Source organism: Rana temporaria, chromosome 6 (assembly GCF_905171775.1).
Source record: "Rana temporaria chromosome 6, aRanTem1.1, whole genome shotgun sequence".
NCBI classification, from domain to species: Eukaryota; Metazoa; Chordata; class Amphibia; order Anura; family Ranidae; genus Rana; species Rana temporaria.
The window spans coordinates 131,189,868-131,208,186 of record NC_053494.1 but is presented as its reverse complement, the minus strand read 5'-3'; the positions used below and the strand labels follow the sequence as shown (position 1 = coordinate 131,208,186).

General features: G+C 40.4%; 1 protein-coding gene across 1 annotated transcript; it reads left to right on the top strand.

Annotated features, from left to right (window-relative positions):
- Window positions 1–142: 142 nt before the first annotated feature.
- Window positions 143–17,294, top strand: DBR1 (debranching RNA lariats 1). Its single transcript, XM_040357383.1, has 9 exons — window positions 143–249; window positions 1,026–1,281; window positions 4,666–4,790; window positions 6,017–6,097; window positions 7,735–7,820; window positions 10,362–10,586; window positions 11,841–11,915; window positions 13,294–13,439; window positions 16,154–17,294. Exons 2-9 carry the CDS (start codon window positions 1,085–1,087, stop codon window positions 16,800–16,802), a joined length of 1,584 nt encoding a protein of 527 aa, XP_040213317.1. The 5' UTR covers window positions 143–249; window positions 1,026–1,084; the 3' UTR covers window positions 16,803–17,294.
- Window positions 17,295–18,319: the final 1,025 nt, after the last annotated feature.

The window sequence follows — 18,319 nt, the reverse complement described above, 5'->3', positions numbered from 1 at the left end:
TGTATTCGCCATTTTCCTGAAGTAAAACTGTATGCACAGAGGCACACGTGACTAAAGCGTGACGTTTGTTGTGTCTTGAGTTTCGGGGAGAGCCAATTAAGTTCTCTGAAGAGAAAGGCGACCAATGAAAGCAGACAAGAAGGTGTACGCCCCTAAGTTCACACTTCCTCTGTCGCGTCACTACCACATCTGGACATCTTCCTGTGCAGCCTGGAGATCAGTATTGTGAGGAGTGTCTGTGGAGCTCAGGTAAGGAGCGGTGTACTGAGGGGGATACCATGTTATTGTCAGGGGGAGGTGTGAGTCGTCTCAGCGCTCACTTACATTGAGAGTTGCGGAATCCTATTCCCCCCCTCCTCCCTCAGTGTTCGAGGAGGCTGCGGCCTGCCGGGGGGACCTGAGCCTGTGCAGTACTCATATGGGGAGCGAGTCCTCCGGTGTGCGCATGCTCTGCTGTCCGAGGAGAATGTAATGGATTGTCAGTGTGTTTGTTTACAGCCAAGAAGCCCTATATTATACATGGTTTGATCTCTAGGACACCGGACAGTCACATCTTTGTCTGAGAGCCTTTGTCAGGGACTGATTTATCATAGTATAACTAAAGGCAAAACCCTATTTTTTTTTTTTTTAAGAATGGAGAGATTAGATGAGTCAGTTTTATTGCTGCCTGTGTCCCCCGTTAGGGAGATTCACCTTCTCTATCTGTCCTATTTAAAAGCAAAAGAAAATCCTACATTTTGGACTGTCCCCAGAACAGAAATAGAAGGGAAATTTTCCAATGGGGACATTAAGGGAACCCCTTGGGGACCCCCAGGACTAATCTGCAGGGATTTTGTCTCACTTCCTGTTTTGGCTATGGGACAGGAAGTGAAGGGAAATCTCTCTAAAGGGACACATTGTAAAACGAATCGGTTTCTGTACACAAAGTGGGGGGAGTTTTGTTGTATTAGTTGTTGCATGTATTTGCAATTTTTTTATGTCACTAGGATTTTAGTCTTATTATAGTGCATTTTTTTTTCCTGCAGATGAGAATATAAAGAAAGATTTGTCTCTGAGCTTTATTGGTGACCACACAAGAACAGCCATGAAGATTGCAGTGGAAGGATGCTGTCATGGTGAGCTCGATAAGATCTATGAGACTATCCAGTTCCTGGAGAAGAAAGAGAACACTAAAGTTGATCTCCTGCTCTGCTGTGGTGACTTTCAGGCCGTGAGGAATGAGGGCGACATGAAATGCATGGCTGTGCCCCAAAAGTACCGCCAGATGCAGACTTTTTACAAGTAAGGACGTTTTACTGTTTGAATATACACAATGAGGTTGGTTTACTGAAGGCATAGAGGTCCCACCTTGCAGGAGGTCCCACCTTGCAGGAGGTCCCACCTTGCAGGAGGTCCCACCTTGCAGGAGGTCCCACCTTGCAGGAGGTCCCACCTTGCAGGGGGACTTTTCCCCAGTAGTTAGTTTTACATTGCAAAGAATACCCAATCGCATACAAGGAAAATATTTTTTTGTTGGAACAAGATTGGATGACAGAAACCAGAGGAGCTTCACCTCATTCCCTAAGCTCTGGGGAAAATTCCCTTGCCAAGTCTATTTGTCTTTAGTAAATCAACCTCAAGATGTTTTTATGCAGCATAATGAGAACTGTACTGCTTGTTTTCATCAGGGTGTGATGGCCTGCCCTTACCCTAACCCACTCTTCAAGGCATAATCCAGCTTTTGCAAATTATTAAAGGTTAAGTTCACCTTTCGGGAACCTGTTGCATGTTCCACTTATTTTTAGGGTGGAATGTTCCCAATGTTTTTTGTTTTTTTTTAATACATACATACATACACGTATGTATGTATTTCCCCCCCCCCCCCTCTCTGTGACAGCTGTACAGGGATAAGTTCCCTGTACTAGCTGTCACATTTGAAACCAGAGCAGCCATGCGGTGCTTCACCCACACAGCCTTGTCATTCATACACAGAGCTCTGAGTATAAATGAACTACAACTACCAGCATCATTTTCAGATAAGGAAAGGGAGTCACCGCTCCAGGTGGATCTTTAGCAGACAATTGGAGGAACCTCCCAGGAGTCCAAGGTGCTGGCAATGCACTAGGCAAACATGGAAATCGATGGACAGCCGCACTCCGGATAAACTTGAGAAATTTGTCTTTATTGATAAAAGTAAGACATGTACATCCAAAGATACAGTCACATAAGGGGACAGCCGACAGTTAGTGCTTAGTCATGGCTAAGCACTAACTGTGTGCGAAACGCGTCGGCTGTCCCCTTATGTGACTGTATCTTTGGATGTACATGTCTTACTTTTATCAATAAAGACAACTTTCTCATGTTTTCCATCATTTTCAGATGTCAATTTGTAGTTTTCATTGATCCTTGAATGAATCTTCCTGTCAGTTAGAGCTGCACGATTAATCGTCAATCGTTACCGCAATCTTTTTCCGTTGCGATCTTGACTCAGGGTTTCACGATCTTTGGTATGCAAAGAATTTCCTCTCTGCTCTCAGCCAAAAGTCAGTCTGGGCAGTCTGCCAAGTTTTGAAAACTTTCTTTATCCGTGGAATGTTTAGTCTAAACATTGTATCAATTTGACTTTTACATCAAAGGAATATACTTTTGTATGTAAATTAGGAACGTTTAACCACTTAAACACCAAACCTTTTTCTGACAGCTCTTTTCAAGTTAAAATTTTATTTTTTTTGCTAGAAAATTACTTGGAACCCCCCAAACATTATAATTGTGTGTGTGTGTGTATATGTATGTGTGTGTGTGTATATATATATATATATATATATATATATATATATATATATATATATATATATATATATATATATATATATATAATTTATTTTTTTATTTTTTTTTATTTATTTATTTATTTTTATTTATTTATTTTTATTTATTTATTATTATTAGAGAATAAAATGGCGGTTGTTACAATATTTTATGTCGCACTGTATTTGCGCAGCGGTCTTTCAAATGCAATTTTTTTTGGAAAAAATGACTAATGAATTAAAAAAAAATAAAAAAATAACCAGTAACGTTAGCCCAATTTTTTTTTTTTTTTATAAATGTAAAAGATTTTACGCCGTGAGAATCGTGATCTTTATTCTAAGCAAAAAAATTGTGATTTTCATTTTGGTCAGAATCGTGCAGCTCTACTGTCAGTGTATTTGCTTGCCATCTGGCATGTAGGGGCACACACATACACTGACCGGTCTGCAGGAGACCTGCATGGCACTAGGAACCTGCTGATCACTGATGCAATGCTTTACAGGCTCCAAAAATAATAATCACATTTATTTACCTGTAAAAAAAAAAAAAAAAAGTGCTTTTATTTTTTAACCACTTGCCGCCCGCCAATGACATATTGACGTTGGCAAAGTGGTTGTAGAATCCTGACTGGACATCATATGACGTCCTCAGGATTCTGAGCCGCTGGGCGCGCATCGCGGCGATAGTTGTTGCAGGGTGTCAGTCTGACAACCCGCAACACCGATCAAGGTAAAGAGTCTCTCACAGAGACTCTTTACCACGTGATCAGCCGTGTCCAATCACAGCTGATCACGATGTAAATAGGAAAAGCCGGTAATCGGCTCTCCTCTACTCGCGTCTGACAGACGCGAGTGAGGAAAAGCCGATCAGCTGCTCCTGTGACGGGGGGGGGGGTTTGTGCTGATTGATTTATCAGCACAGCTCCCCCGAGGATGCCCACTGGACCACCAGGGATGGCCATATAGACCACCACGGGATATAAAAATAAAGATGCCACCCTAGACCACCAGGGATGAGGAGGACACAGAAAATGGATGCCAATCAGTGCCGCAATGGATGCCAATCAGTGCCCACAATGGGCATCACTGATTGGCAGGCATTGTTTGGCACTGATTGGCATCCATTAGTACAACACATACGATAGTGCCCATCTGTGCCGCCTATCCAAGCCGCCCATCAGTGCCGCATATTAGTGCCCATCAATGCCACCACATCGGTGCCGCCTCATCAGTGCCCGTCAGTGCAGTACCATCAGTGCCCATCAGTGAAGGAGAAAACATATTTATTTACAATGTTTTATAACAGAAACAAAAAACTTCTTCTTTTTTTTTTTTTCTAAATTTTCGGTAATTTTTTTTATTTTTTTTTTGCAGAAAATAAATATCCCAGAGGTGATCAAATACCACCAAAAGAAAGCTCTATTTGTGGGTACAAAATGATAAAAACACTTGTGCTGAGACTTGTAGTCGTGTAACTCAATCTGTGAATAGATAGATGATTTGCCTGTGTGCCTGAAGCCATGCACAGCTGCTCTGAATTCAAAAGAAAAGACTACTAAGCCAACAAATATACTGCAGCACAATGTTATATATTTGAATAAAAATATATTTTACAACATTTGTTGCAGTGCTGCTGTATACTTGGTGGCCCAATAACAGTAAACTTATAGTGAAGAGGCATTTGAATCTAAAAAACACTGTTACTGTTTGCTTTTGAAGATCAGAGGGTGGTTACTTTGGTTTTTAGATGATAGCATTTGATAATTTTTCATTTTGGAAATAGTTTTGCTGTGATCCCGCTTTTTAAACTGGCAGGATAATGCTACAAAAGGACACAACTATACAGATTTAAATGTATGCCTTATTTTATGTTTTATAGATATTATTCTGGAGAGAAGAAGGCTCCGATACTTACACTCTTCATTGGCGGGAATCATGAGGCCTCCAATCACCTCCAAGAGTTGCCCTATGGAGGCTGGGTTGCACCAAATATTTACTACCTAGGTAAGTGTTTTTGCAGTATCTAGCTATCCATGTGCATATTTATCTGCACAACTGTGTTGTTTTGGGGGGGGGGGGGGGGGGGGGGTTCATTGGATTCTAGATCAATTTGCATAAGAATGCAGTCTCATTTTACCAGGGACAAGTGACCTGACAACATTGCCTTCTTGTAAATACACACGTTTCAGTGACTGTAGATTTTAACTTGGGGGGGGGGGGGGGTGTTAGGGAGGATTTTTCTTGGCACAGCTAATATTACAAGTTTTATTGTAGTAAAAGTCAAAACGGCAGCCAACATATTTTATATTTTAGTTATGGATGGAGAGGGGGAGTGTTTTTTTTTTTTTTTTTTTTTTTAATTGCTGTACAGTTAAACCTTGGTTTGCAAGCATAATTCGTTCCAGAAACATGCTTGTAATCCAAAGCATTTTTTTTTTTTTTTTCTATACAGGGTATAAAAGAGAAGAGCAATAATTGCCAAATGTTGTACCTTCATTAAATGTAACCATATTGCTACACTAAGGCCCCTTTCACACTGGGGCGGGAGGCGCGGTGGCGGTATAGCACCGCTAAAAATAGCGGCGCTATACCGTCGGAATTGCGCGGGATTCGGCCGCTAGCGGTGCGGTATTAACCCCCGCTGCAGAGGCGCATTGCGGGCGGTATTACCGAGGTTACCCATTGTTTTAAATGGGAAGGAGCGGTATACACACCGCTCCAAACGTGCTGCTTGCGGGAGTTTTTTTTTTTTTTCTCTCCTGCCAGCGCATCCCCCTCAGTGTGAAAGCCCTCAGGCTTTCACATTGAGAAGGCTGGGCAGGAGTTTTTCAGGCGGTATTTAGTCATATTCTTAGCGCTGTACCGCCTGAAAAACTCCTCAGCGTGAAAGGGGTCTTAGAGGAGCTCCTCTCATTCCCCATTTTTTTTTTTTTTTTTTTTTTTAATACTCAGTTGTGACATGACACTACTCTTATATCAAGACATCGCTTGTATATCAAGGCAAAATGTATTAAAACATTTTTCTTGTCTTGCAAAACGCTCTCAAACCAAGTTACTCTCAAACCAAGGTTTGATCTCCTAACATGCAGTATGTTGCCAGCACACTCCTGAGTTTCAACCATTTCCTAAGAGGTCTACTTTACAAATTAGGAGCTAATAATGACTGTTTAGCCATTACAGTGACTTTGTTTTTGAAATATAATATTCTAAATTTTGTGTGTGTTTTTTAGGATATGCTGGGGTAGTGAAATACCAAGGTGTAAGAATTGGAGGTATTTCTGGAATCTTCAAATACCATGATTATAGAAAAGGTAATCAATAACTGCCATTTTTTTTTTTTTTCTTAACTTTATATATATATATATATATATATATATATATATATATATATATATATATATATATATATATATATATATATATATATATATATATATATATATATATATTTTAACTTAAATACAACATAAATACATAGGCCCGGATTCACGTAGCACTTACGCCGGCGTATCTCAAGATACGCCGCGTAAGTGTAAATGTGCGCCGTCTTATATGTGCGCCATGCCCACAGAACTAGATACACCTGAAAATACGCTGGCCGCAAGGGGTGCTCCCATTGATTTACGATTCGAATATGCAAATGAGTGAGATACGCCGATTCACGAACGTACTTAATATACGCAGGTCGTACGCCCAGACGTAATTTATTCCCCCCATCTATGAGGCGCAACTCATGCAAAGGTATGGTCCAGGGAACAGCCGTCGTATTTTACATCGTTTACGTAGTAGTACGTGAATAGGGCTGGGCGTAGGTTAAGTTCACGTCGTAGGCAATGATTCGGTGTATTTTAGGTGTTCGATCCGACGTGATTCTGAGCATGCGCACTGAAATGCGTCCATGGGCCGACGCATGCCGCCGTTCGTTCGGCCCATCATTTGCATGGGGTCACGCTTCATTTAAATGGAGCACGCCCACTTCCACCTACTTTGAATTAGGCCGGCTAACGCCTACGATTTTACGTTACGCCGGCGCAACGTTAGGAGCATTTGCTTTGTAAATTACATGCTTGCCTCTCAGCGTTGCGTCGGCGTAGCGTAAACGAGATGCGCTACGGCGGCATATATATGCACCGATGTATGTTAATCCGGGCCTAAATGTGCAATTAATCAATAAACATGATGTTCCTTGTGAAACATGTTCAATAAAGATTGTGTCCTGAATCTGTTCGCTTAAAGGGGAGTTCCACCCACAATTTCACTTTTTAAATATAATACCCCTGTAATACACAAGCTTAATGTATTCTAGTAAAGTTGGTCTGTAAACTAAGGTCTGTTTTGTTAGGTTGTTACAGCATTTAAATAGTTTATAATCTAGAAATAGACCGTGGCCATCTTAAGTGTGGGCATCATGAAGCCAGACTGTATGACTTCCTGGATTTCAGCTTTGCATATCTCGCACATGCTCAGTGCACAAGCAATGTAATAGGTTTCAGTCAGGTCATGTATATATGTGTGTGTGTGTATATAGTGGGTAGCGACAGGTGGGAGCAACATAGTCTTATGAAAACCGTCTGCTTTATTTGCATCAAGCGAAAAATGTCTCTTTTCGGCAAAAACATGCTGTCAGCGTGATCAATCTGCCTCCTTGGCAGCACCAACTCTTTCTAAGCTCGCCTCTGCTTAGGAGACCTGTCAAAAGGGGAAGTACCTGCCTTAACAAATGAACCCCTTCCTAGCTCTAAAGTATCTTCAAACACAATATTAAACTGATATTATCTTTTGCATTGTTTTAACACCTAGCTTTAAGTTTTTAACTTGCTGAACTGTAACCAGTATCCCTCCATGTGCTGTTTGCAAAGACTGGAACGCCACCAATGGAGTTTGAGAAATGTGATTCATGCTCTTTCATTAATAGTTCTGTGCATTACATGTTCTGTCGTTCCTTTAGGTCATTTTGAACACCCTCCATATTCCAAAGATTCAATTAGAAGCGCTTACCATGTGCGGAACATAGAAGTCTTTAAACTCAAACAGGTAGGCGCTAGATCAGGGGTGCCCAAAGAATTGCATAAGAGAACTGAAGAAAAAAAAACCCCAGGCTGAGACTGGAGTGAAGGTCATATACTGTTTCTATGCATGTTTTTGCTTGGGGCAAAAGAAAAATTAGAAACGTGCAAAGTTGATAGACTGGCAGCCACATTCACGTCACAACATTCTTGCTGATATAGTACCTTTTCATGCGGTCAGCTTGTTTAAGATGTGCCGCTGTGCATTTTGTGGTCAGTTTTGCAATAGCTCTATATAGTATATTTTAAAGTCTAGCTCCAGACCAAACTTTGTTTAAAGTTGAAGTCCTGGCTTTTTCTAACTATGCTTAAAGATGACTTTCACTCTACCCCGGGCCACTCTGATATCATTTTTTTCTATACTTTTGCTTACTGGGTGGTGTTGTCTGCACAGTTTGGCTACTTGTCCTGCTGACCTCCTTATGTTAATAGAAACTGATCAGTTCTGCACTTCCATCTTGCTTGCAATGTCATCGAGAGGCCCACCAGGTCAGCTGGTGGGGCCTCACGATGATGCACCTCTAGGCCGACCCCACCCCCTCTCCTACTTACTGAATGAAACACCTTAAGGACTCCTAGATTATGTGACGGGCATATCCCAGGAGGCCCAGTGACTGTGTACGTTATTTGCCTAGGCAAAATTGCGGTACTTTTTTGTAGAGGGTGAAAATTTGCTTTTAAACCTGCTCCCACCCACCCCCCCCATTCTAACTTGTTTTCTAACTACATTGTGAAAGGAAGATGTGTATTCTTACCTATTCCGAGGGCGCTCTGGTTCAGTCACGTGATCTCCCTAGCGGGAGGCTTCAGAGGGGAGATTACAGACAACTACTTAAAGCGGAACTCCACCCTAAAGTGGAACTTCCGCTCATCCGAACCCAGGTATTTGCACCCACTTCCGGGAATCCTCTCTACAGGGATATTGGGCGTGTAGTGCGTCACTTCCTGCCCCCGCCCGTTGTGTTCTGGGAAACACTCGGCTGCCAGAACACAGCGGGGACCAGTGAGGACGGCACTGCGCGACTCGCACATGCGCCGTAGGAAATCGGGCTGTGAAGCCGGAACACTTAACTTCCTGATTCCCTCACCCAGGATGGCGGTGGGAGCAGCAGATAGACGAGCAATTGCTCATCTTCTGCTGCAGACGTCGCTGGATTCCAGGACAGGTAAGTGTGCATATATAAAAAGTCAGCAGCTACAGTATTTGTAGCTGCTGGCTTTTAATATTTTTTTTTTTTAATGGCGGGAGCAGGTTTAATTTTTATTTAGGAAAAGCCTGGACTTTCACTTCAATTTGTTAAGCCCCCCCCCCCCCCCTTTTTTTTTTTTTTTTGTGTGTTTTATGTTTTTGTGTGTTTTATGTTTTGTGTGTGTGTGTTTATTTTTTGGACTTGCACTCTGTGATAGCAACTAAAGTAGGGAGAGGCAATACAGATGTCTTCTATACAGAAGTACTGTAATTCATTGTAATAGTGAAAGGGTAAGATTAGTTGCTGTGTTACTGCACTTATTTTTTTTTGTTCCCGACATATTACCACTTATCTAATTACGGTAAAGGAATGCTGTATAAAAGCAACATTACGATTCACTCTAGGCAACAATTCTGTAGCCTTTTGTGTGTATGTTATGGTAGCCGAAGGACTCTCTGCTTTTAACATATAATTTGGCTAAATGTACAGACAAGTATTTACACAAGCAAGTTCATGAAAAGCCTTTATACATACAACTCCAATTCCATTGGGACTATGTGTAAAATATCAGATAAAAACAATGCAATGATTTGCAAGTCTCCTAAACCCATATTTTATTCACAAATAATAAAACATCAATTTCAAAATTACATTATTTTTTTTTGTGAATAAAATATGGGTTTGAGATTTGAAAATCATTGCATTCTGTTTTTGTAGATTTTTACAGTATCAAACTCTTTTGGAATTTAGGGTTGTATAAACTAAAGTTACTATTTCCCCATTTAAACATCTGTCCCTTCGAAATAGGATCAGTAAGTCATCAAACCTCTAGGAATGGACAATGAAATAAAAACTATAGCTTATTGCAGTCTGCCTGCAAAAAAGAAAATGGCAGGCTGCACTTTGGGCACCCCTGCACTAGGTTATTATATGTATATTTAGCATGTTGCTTCTTATTTTCTCACATGACGTTCCAAAATATCTTCTCCCTTGATTTAGGGTGTCCTATATGTGATAACTATCCTAATGTTTAAAACATTTTTTATTAACTATTCTCTGGAATAATGATCATAAGGTCGTGGCAGTTAACTAAATGATCAGGGTCTCTTCCCTGAAAGTTCAACTAGAGCCCTATAAAGTTCCTGTACAAATACTTGTATTCTTAAAGGTGGGTATTTGCATGCCTTAAAAGAACCTCCACGAAATGCATTTTTGCCTCGTATGAATCGCCTTTTTTATATTCGATGTCAAGAATTGGGTTTATGGCTTCAGAACACGGTGCTAATATCTCTTTATTTTTTTTTCCCTCCTTCATTCAGATAAAAGAGCCCATGGACATCTTCTTGTCTCATGACTGGCCCCGTAGTATCTATCACTATGGTAACAAGAATCAACTGTTAAAGAAAAAAGACTTTTTCAGACAAGAGGTAGAAAATAACACCCTGGGCAGCCCGGCAGCGGCTGAACTTCTCCACCATCTCCAGCCGTCGTACTGGTTTTCAGCTCACTTGCATGTCAAGTTTGCTGCTTTCATGCAGCACCAGGTAAGAAGTATCCCTGTTTCTTGTATTCATCCTCAGTTTGTTTTTCATCTTCACTGCCCCACCTCTCCACTTTGTTCAATCGGAGAATGCTTTTCATTCATTGTGAAAATGCAAAGCATTCTGTAAATGGCGCCTGTACCAAGCAGCTGACCTCCTGTGTTCAGAATGCAGCAGGGTAGACGCTTGTCATGGGACTCAGAAGCTAGTGGAGATTACATGAGTAGCAGTGTCTATTGCAGTGATTTTAAATTTTTTTAGATTAGGGGTCTCAAACTGATGGTGCTCCAGCTGTTGCGAAACTACAAGTCCCATGAGGCATCGCAAGGCTGACGGTTACAAGCATGACTCCCACAGGCAGAGGCATGATGGGACTAGTTGCGCAACAGCTGGAGGACTACCAGTTTGAGAACCCTGTTCTAGAGGGACCCCACAGGCATGGTATATGCATATTTAGATTGGACTAATGTAGCTATGGAAAAAATGCCTTATCTGGAATTGGATAGAAATGGAGACTCCTCCCTCCTTTACAGGCTTTCACATAGAATGCATTCTGAAAACCTCTGGCAATGATTTATAGAAATTGGAGCAGACCCGTAGCTGTTTTCCATAATGACTAAATTGTTTTGTTTAAATATAAAGCTTATCTATCCCCCCTTCTCTTTTTTTTTTTTTTTTTTTTTTTTTTCTTCCCTCTCCTCCAATTGTATGTGTTCCAGTTCTCCTAGCTCAGCTGTCTTGACCATTACAGGAGTCCTGTCTTTAAAGCAGAACTAAACTGCATCTGGGCACCACCAGTCAAAAAAAACACTATTAATTTTTAATATTCAAAGCAAACTCTCCCACCCATCCGTGTCTCCGTTCTTTATTCTGCTGAGAAATTGTTTTGAAATGCACCCCCTAGCATTTCTGGCTGTGACCATCTTGAGTGAGTAAGGGCAGATGATTCATGTAACATTTACTTCTGAAATTGTTCTATCTAACTCAGGCATGCAGACAGGAGGGTGTGTTTAGCTGAGAATACCCCTCCTCCCCTCCTGAAGACTCCATTTGCCTGGAAACCAAGAAGTAACATAAACAGTTTAAGATGGGTTAATATGATACATGTTCCTGTCTATTTACTAATGCTAGCAGCATAATGTTCAAAAATACTCAAAGTTGCTTCAGAGAGTAAAGTTCCACATTAAACAAACCAAAAAAAAATACCTTAATTTCTGTTACTATGGTGGGTTAATAGGAATTTTCTTTTCTTTACAGCACAAAGGAGAGCTACCCAAAGCAACCAAATTCTTGGCACTAGATAAGTGCTTGCCACGTCGGGAATTTCTCCAGGTGAGAATGGTTTTCTATTATGTATTTTTGTTGTTATTCCTCTTAAACTTATTGATAAGCTCATCCATCTGTTGTATATTTTGTTGTACCTATTTTACGCTAAATTGGTTTGCAAGATATAATCAGTCTTATAACTCATTATGCCCCAAGTGTCAAGGGGCCTTTGTTCCTTTCTCCACCTGCTTTGGTTCTGTCCACAGATACAACCTCACTGAAAGCAATTCATAACCTTCTTTGCATGAATTCCTGGGTTCCCCAGCCAATTAGGCACTCAGACATGTCTTCTCTCCTCTCCTCCTTTTTTTTTTTTTCTGCACGCCTTTTTGTTTACTGTCCAGAATCTATTAGTCTAGGTGTGGATCCAAGCTGCCTACCTTGCCACAATGGAAAGTGGATATTGATAAGTTGCTTCTGCATAAAAAATGATCCATGACCACAAAAGTTGCACGAAATGTAAAAAAAATATGGGGTATGTGATGAGCAGAATCTACTTGCTGGCCATACATGGATCATAATTCGATTAGGTTTAGCAGGGATCAGCCATGATAAATGCATGTCCGCTGTGGTTGAAAATGACTTCATCTTCCCTGATGTGCTCAATCATTGATTCGGGCTGTAGACAGTGCTGATCTGTGTACTCTGACAGCTGTCAAAATGCGATGGCACATTGGGGATGTTTTCGGCATCCCAAATCGAATGTGGTGCTGCGAGAATTGGGTCAGGGTTTTTTTTTTTTTTTTTTTTTACTTTAACCTGCTGGTTAAATGGGTGAAAAAAAAAAAAAACACTAAACACTAATTTATGACCAGCCTTGCACACAGCCTACTCTGTAGAACATAGGTGCATGACTTTGTCATCATGTTGTTGCTTTATGCCCTTTCGATACAAATAAGGCCCCTTTCACACTGGGGCGGGAGGCACAGTGGCGGTATAGCGCCGCTAAACATAGCGACGCTATACCGTCGGAATTGCCGCGGGATTTGGCCGCTAGCGGTGCGGTATGAACCCCCGCTAGCGGCAGATAAAGGGTTAATACCGCCCGCAATGCGCCTCTGCAGGTATTACCGTGGTTTCCCATTGTTTTAAATGGGAAGGAGCGATATACATACCGCTCAAAAGATGCTGCTTGCAGGCTTTTGTTTTTCTCCTGCCAGCGCATCGCCTCAGTGTGAAAGCCCTCCGGCTTTCACATTGAGAAGGCTGAGCAGGAGTTTTTCAGGCGGTATAGCAGCGCTATTTTTAGCGCTGTAACGCTTGAAAAACTCCTCCGTGTGAAAGGGGCCTAAATATAGGCCATTTCAGATTTGAAATACATTTCGTTGTACAATTTATTAATGTATTTGTTACTTATAATTTCATATTTTTTTTTATTTATTAGATTGTTGAAGTGAAGCATGACCCCAGCAAATCCAACTGCTTGGAGTATGATATTGAATGGTTGTGTGTCCTGAAAGCTACTAAAGACCTTCTTAATGTAACTTCAAATACATGGAACATGCCTGAGAACAATGGTCTACATAGCAGGTGAGTAAACGAGCGCTGTCTGAGTAGGAAGGGTTCATTCATGCATTATATACCATAATCTTGCCACTGCACAACCAGAGCAAACCATAGATGGGGGGCTGTAGAACAACTCAATCTTCAGCTTGATTTGTGATAATTTACGTGTGCTGCTATTTAGTTCTGGTTGCGGGGATTGTTCAAATGCTGCTTGGTTAACTTTCATTCAGAAACAAATTACCGTTACATACAGGGAGGTATTGTTGGTCAGACCAGTTTGGATATCATTGTGTCTGATTTAGTTATTATGGTATCAAACAGAAATCATCTGTTTGGCCAATAGACATTTATTTTTTTGGGGATTCCCTCCCCTCCCCTTTTTGTATGCAGTAATCTGACTTTTTTTTCAGTCAGTGCGTCTAATGCTGGTCATGACTGTGCTCCCTACTGTTTTCATCTCAGTGTATAAGATTTATCATGTTTCCTTTGTCCTATGATTCATGCAATCTGGCTCTCAACATAATCGGGTTGATTTACTAAAGGCAAATATACTGAGCATTGCACGTGCGCTTGCTCCAGAGCTTGGTAAATTAAGTAAAACTTCACTTTGCAAAGAATGCTCAATCACATGCAAGGAAAATAGAAATAAACACACTTTTGTTTGTACATGATTAGATTATATAAATCGGTAGTACTTCCCCTTGGATCTAGAGCAAGTGCACAGTATATTTGCCTTTGTTAAATCGACCTCTTTGTGTTTTTGTAGTTGAGACGATCAAAATCTTTTCATTCGGAATAACAAAGCATTTGTGCAGGTGTAATAAAATGGAATTTGGCACCTTAAATCGACCCAGTACCTAATTTCAGCAGCTCTATTGGTTCAGATATTGAGGTACAAAATTATTACTACAGCGTAGTGAGAGATAAAATATATATATATATATATATATATATATATATATATATATATATATTTTAACTTAAATACAACATAAATACATAGGCCCGGATTCACGTAGCACTTACGCCGGCGTATCTCAAGATACGCCGCGTAAGTGTAAATGTGCGCCGTCTTATATGTGCGCCATGCCCACAGAACTAGATACACCTGAAAATACGCTGGCCGCAAGGGGTGCTCCCATTGATTTACGATTCGAATATGCAAATGAGTGAGATACGCCGATTCACGAACGTACTTAATATACGCAGGTCGTACGCCCGACGTAATTTATTCCCCCCATCTATGAGGCGCAACTCATGCAAAGGTATGGTCCAGGGAACAGCCGTCGTATTTTACATCGTTTACGTAGTAGTACGTGAATAGGGCTGGGCGTAGGTTAAGTTCACGTCGTAGGCAATGATTCGGTGTATTTTAGGTGTTCGATCCGACGTGATTCTGAGCATGCGCACTGAAATGCGTCCATGGGCCGACGCATGCGCCGTTCGTTCGGCCCATCATTTGCATGGGGTCACGCTTCATTTAAATGGAGCACGCCCACTTCCACCTACTTTGAATTAGGCCGGCTAACGCCTACGATTTTACGTTACGCCGGCGCAACGTTAGGAGCATTTGCTTTGTAAATTACATGCTTGCCTCTCAGCGTTGCGTCGGCGTAGCGTAAACGAGATGCGCTACGGCGGCATATATATGCACCGATGTATGTTAATCCGGGCCTAAATGTGCAATAATCAATAAACATGATGTTCCTTGTGAAACATGTTCAATAAAGATTGTGTCCTGAATCTGTTCGCTTAAAGGGGAGTTCCACCCACAATTTCACTTTTTAAATATAAATACCCCTGTAATACACAAGCTTAATGTATTCTAGTAAAGTTGGTCTGTAAACTAAGGTCTGTTTTGTTAGGTTGTTACAGCATTTAAATAGTTTATAATCTAGAAATAGACCGTGGCCATCTTAAGTGTGGGCATCATGAAGCCAGACTGTGTGACTTCCTGGATTTCAGCTTTGCATATCTCGCACATGCTCAGTGCACAAGCAATGTAATAGGTTTCAGTCAGGTTTGCAAGGACTACTGGGAAACATGATGCCTATCCCAGAAACCCTTGCAAATAGCATAGGCAAATAAGGAGGAGGAAGTAATGAAGGACTACAAAATAAAGGTATTTACAAGCAACAAATTAAATAAAAATTGTCCATTCTGAACACTATGAGATTAGAGCATGCAGCACAGACAAACATAAAAAAATGGGTGGAACTCCACTTTAAGATAATCCAATACAAATGCCAAGTTCACCCAGGAAATTTGTGTACTTGTGCAGACCATAGATGGGGAAAATTTCTTTCCTGCAACCAAAATAAATTTGCATCATTTACACCATCAACACAGACAGTGCTGACGGGGGAATCCCCCGCCGAGACATTGCGTTCTCCCGGTGGGTGGCAGGGGAAGCCAGTAAATACTGTTGGCGATAATCGCAAGTAAATCTGGCAGGCTGGTTGCTCAATCAACTTTGTGCTGTGCCCATACATGGTTCCTGCTAAACTGGCTGAGACTCGAACAGTCTATGGCCAGCCTTGTTTCCCACACCTCTGTGTTGTACTCCTTCTGTACAAGTATCATACCTCCCCAGAATCATAAACCTACAGTTCAGCTGCTTCACAAGCTCTAAATGTGAAATGTAGTTCATGCTTCTTCTATAAAGTGTAACCTGTTTTTATTTATATTATGAGTTGATGCTCTTTTAGTAGAATTCTAATGTTGATGTTTAATTATAGGTGGAATTACAGTTCTACAGAACAAATGAAGCAAGAAGTCTTGAAAGATATGGGCCATGACCTTACTATCCCATGCAACTTTAGTGTCAGCATTCCTTGCTATGACCCAAACAATCCTCAGCACAAGAGAGTGCCTTCTCACATTATTAATCCCCAGACCACCGAGTTCTGTGCCCGTTTCGGACTTATTGACATCAATGCTAAAGTCGGCCAGCTAGATGATGAAGGGGGAGAGTTTGATGCTGCAGAAGATAACGACGCAGAGAGCAGTGGATCCACAGAAGATCCCAGTGAATACAGTACTGACACTTCTATCCTCTCTTCTTCAATTAATCCTGATGAGATCACTCTGGAAGATGAAGAAGATGAGGAAGGCGTCTCTGTGCGGTCTTTGGAGCCCTCTCCAGAACATTGCCCAAGCCTCTCTGGTTTCCGTGTTCTGCCAGAGTCCATGGCTATTTCCTCAGATGATGCCATGGATTCAGCCAACGATGATCAGGAACGTTCGGAGAGCAGTCACACTGAAGGCGAAGGAAAGAACCCAGAAAAGCAACTTAAGAGACTGAGCGAAGAGAACGGTCGAGGTAGTGTGAAGATTAAAAGGAGAAATCAGGCCCTCTACACAGGTCAGGATGATGAAGCAGAGTAGCCAGATAGGATCTTTCTCTGGACTGTGGACTATTCAGACTGCTTTAAAGCCATCATTGACTTGCTGGTAGCATCTCTGGCACATGGTCTTGTTTTGTGGCCAGCGTCAAAATTCATTTACTTTTTACTGTTTTAATACGGTCAACATAGACTATCGTCTGACTGAAGATGATCAGGTATTCTATTAGTTACAGTTTTTATACTTTTTGTTGCAATTGAGTGGCTCCATCCAAAATGAATTTTTCTTTTAGTTGGAGTGGGAGCTGGGGTTCATTTTCCAATCTCCAGCACAGGATCAAACCCTGCTCCTTTCCATCAAAACTGGAAAAATGTGTTTTTGTGGAGTTGCCCTTCTAAGTTCCATTACAATTATTATGCAGCCCTATGGGGGGGAAATTGTGTATATATTTAAAGTTTTTTTAATTGTAAATTTTTTATTTTAATGTTCTGGGCAAAAAATGTCAAATAAATCGGGACTGTTTGGGGAAAAACAGCTTGTTTTTTTACGATGTATATTACTAAATCATTGCTGTATGTGTGTGTGTGATTATATATATATATATATATATATATATATATATATATATATATATATATATATATATCTATATCTATATCTATATCTATATCTATATCTCACTCACTCTCACACTAATAAATATATATATATATATATATATATATATATATATATATATATATATATATATATATATATATAATTATATGTGTGTGTGTGATTGATATATATCTATCTATCTATCTCACTCATAAATATATATATATATATATAATTATATGTGTGTGTGATTGATATATATCTATCTATCTATCTCACTCATAAATATATATATATATATAATTATATGTGTGTGTGATTGATATATATCTATCTATCTATCTCACTCATAAATATATATATATATATAATTATATGTGTGTGTGATTGATATATATCTATCTATCTATCTCACTCATAAATATATATATATATATATCAATCTCTTATTCAAGGCACTGTACTGTGTGAACAAACCCTCATGCCGCGTACACACCATCACTTTATGTGATGGGGGGGGGAAAAAAACAACATTTTTAAAAACGTCAATTTAAATGACCGTGTGTGGGGGAAAAAGTCGTTTTATGTCTTGTGAAAAACGATAAAAAAAAATTGAAGCATGCTTCAATTTTATGTGTCGTTTTTCAAAACTTCGTTTTTTTGTTTCACAGAAATTGACCGTGTGTAGCAAAAAAACGACGTTTTTAAACCTGCACATGCCCAGAAGCTAGTTATGAAGCGAGCTTCAATGGAAACAAGTGGTGGACGTAACCACGCTTTGCTAGAGCATTGTGAAAAAACGATGGTGTGTAGGCAACTTCGTCTTTGAAAATTTAAATTTCCAAAATGTCGTTTTTTACTTCACAGAAAATTTTGTTTTTTTTATCACATAAAGTGATGGTGTGTATGCGGCATCGGGCCCCTTTTACACCATAAGCCCACTCAGCTGGTTCCGAGCG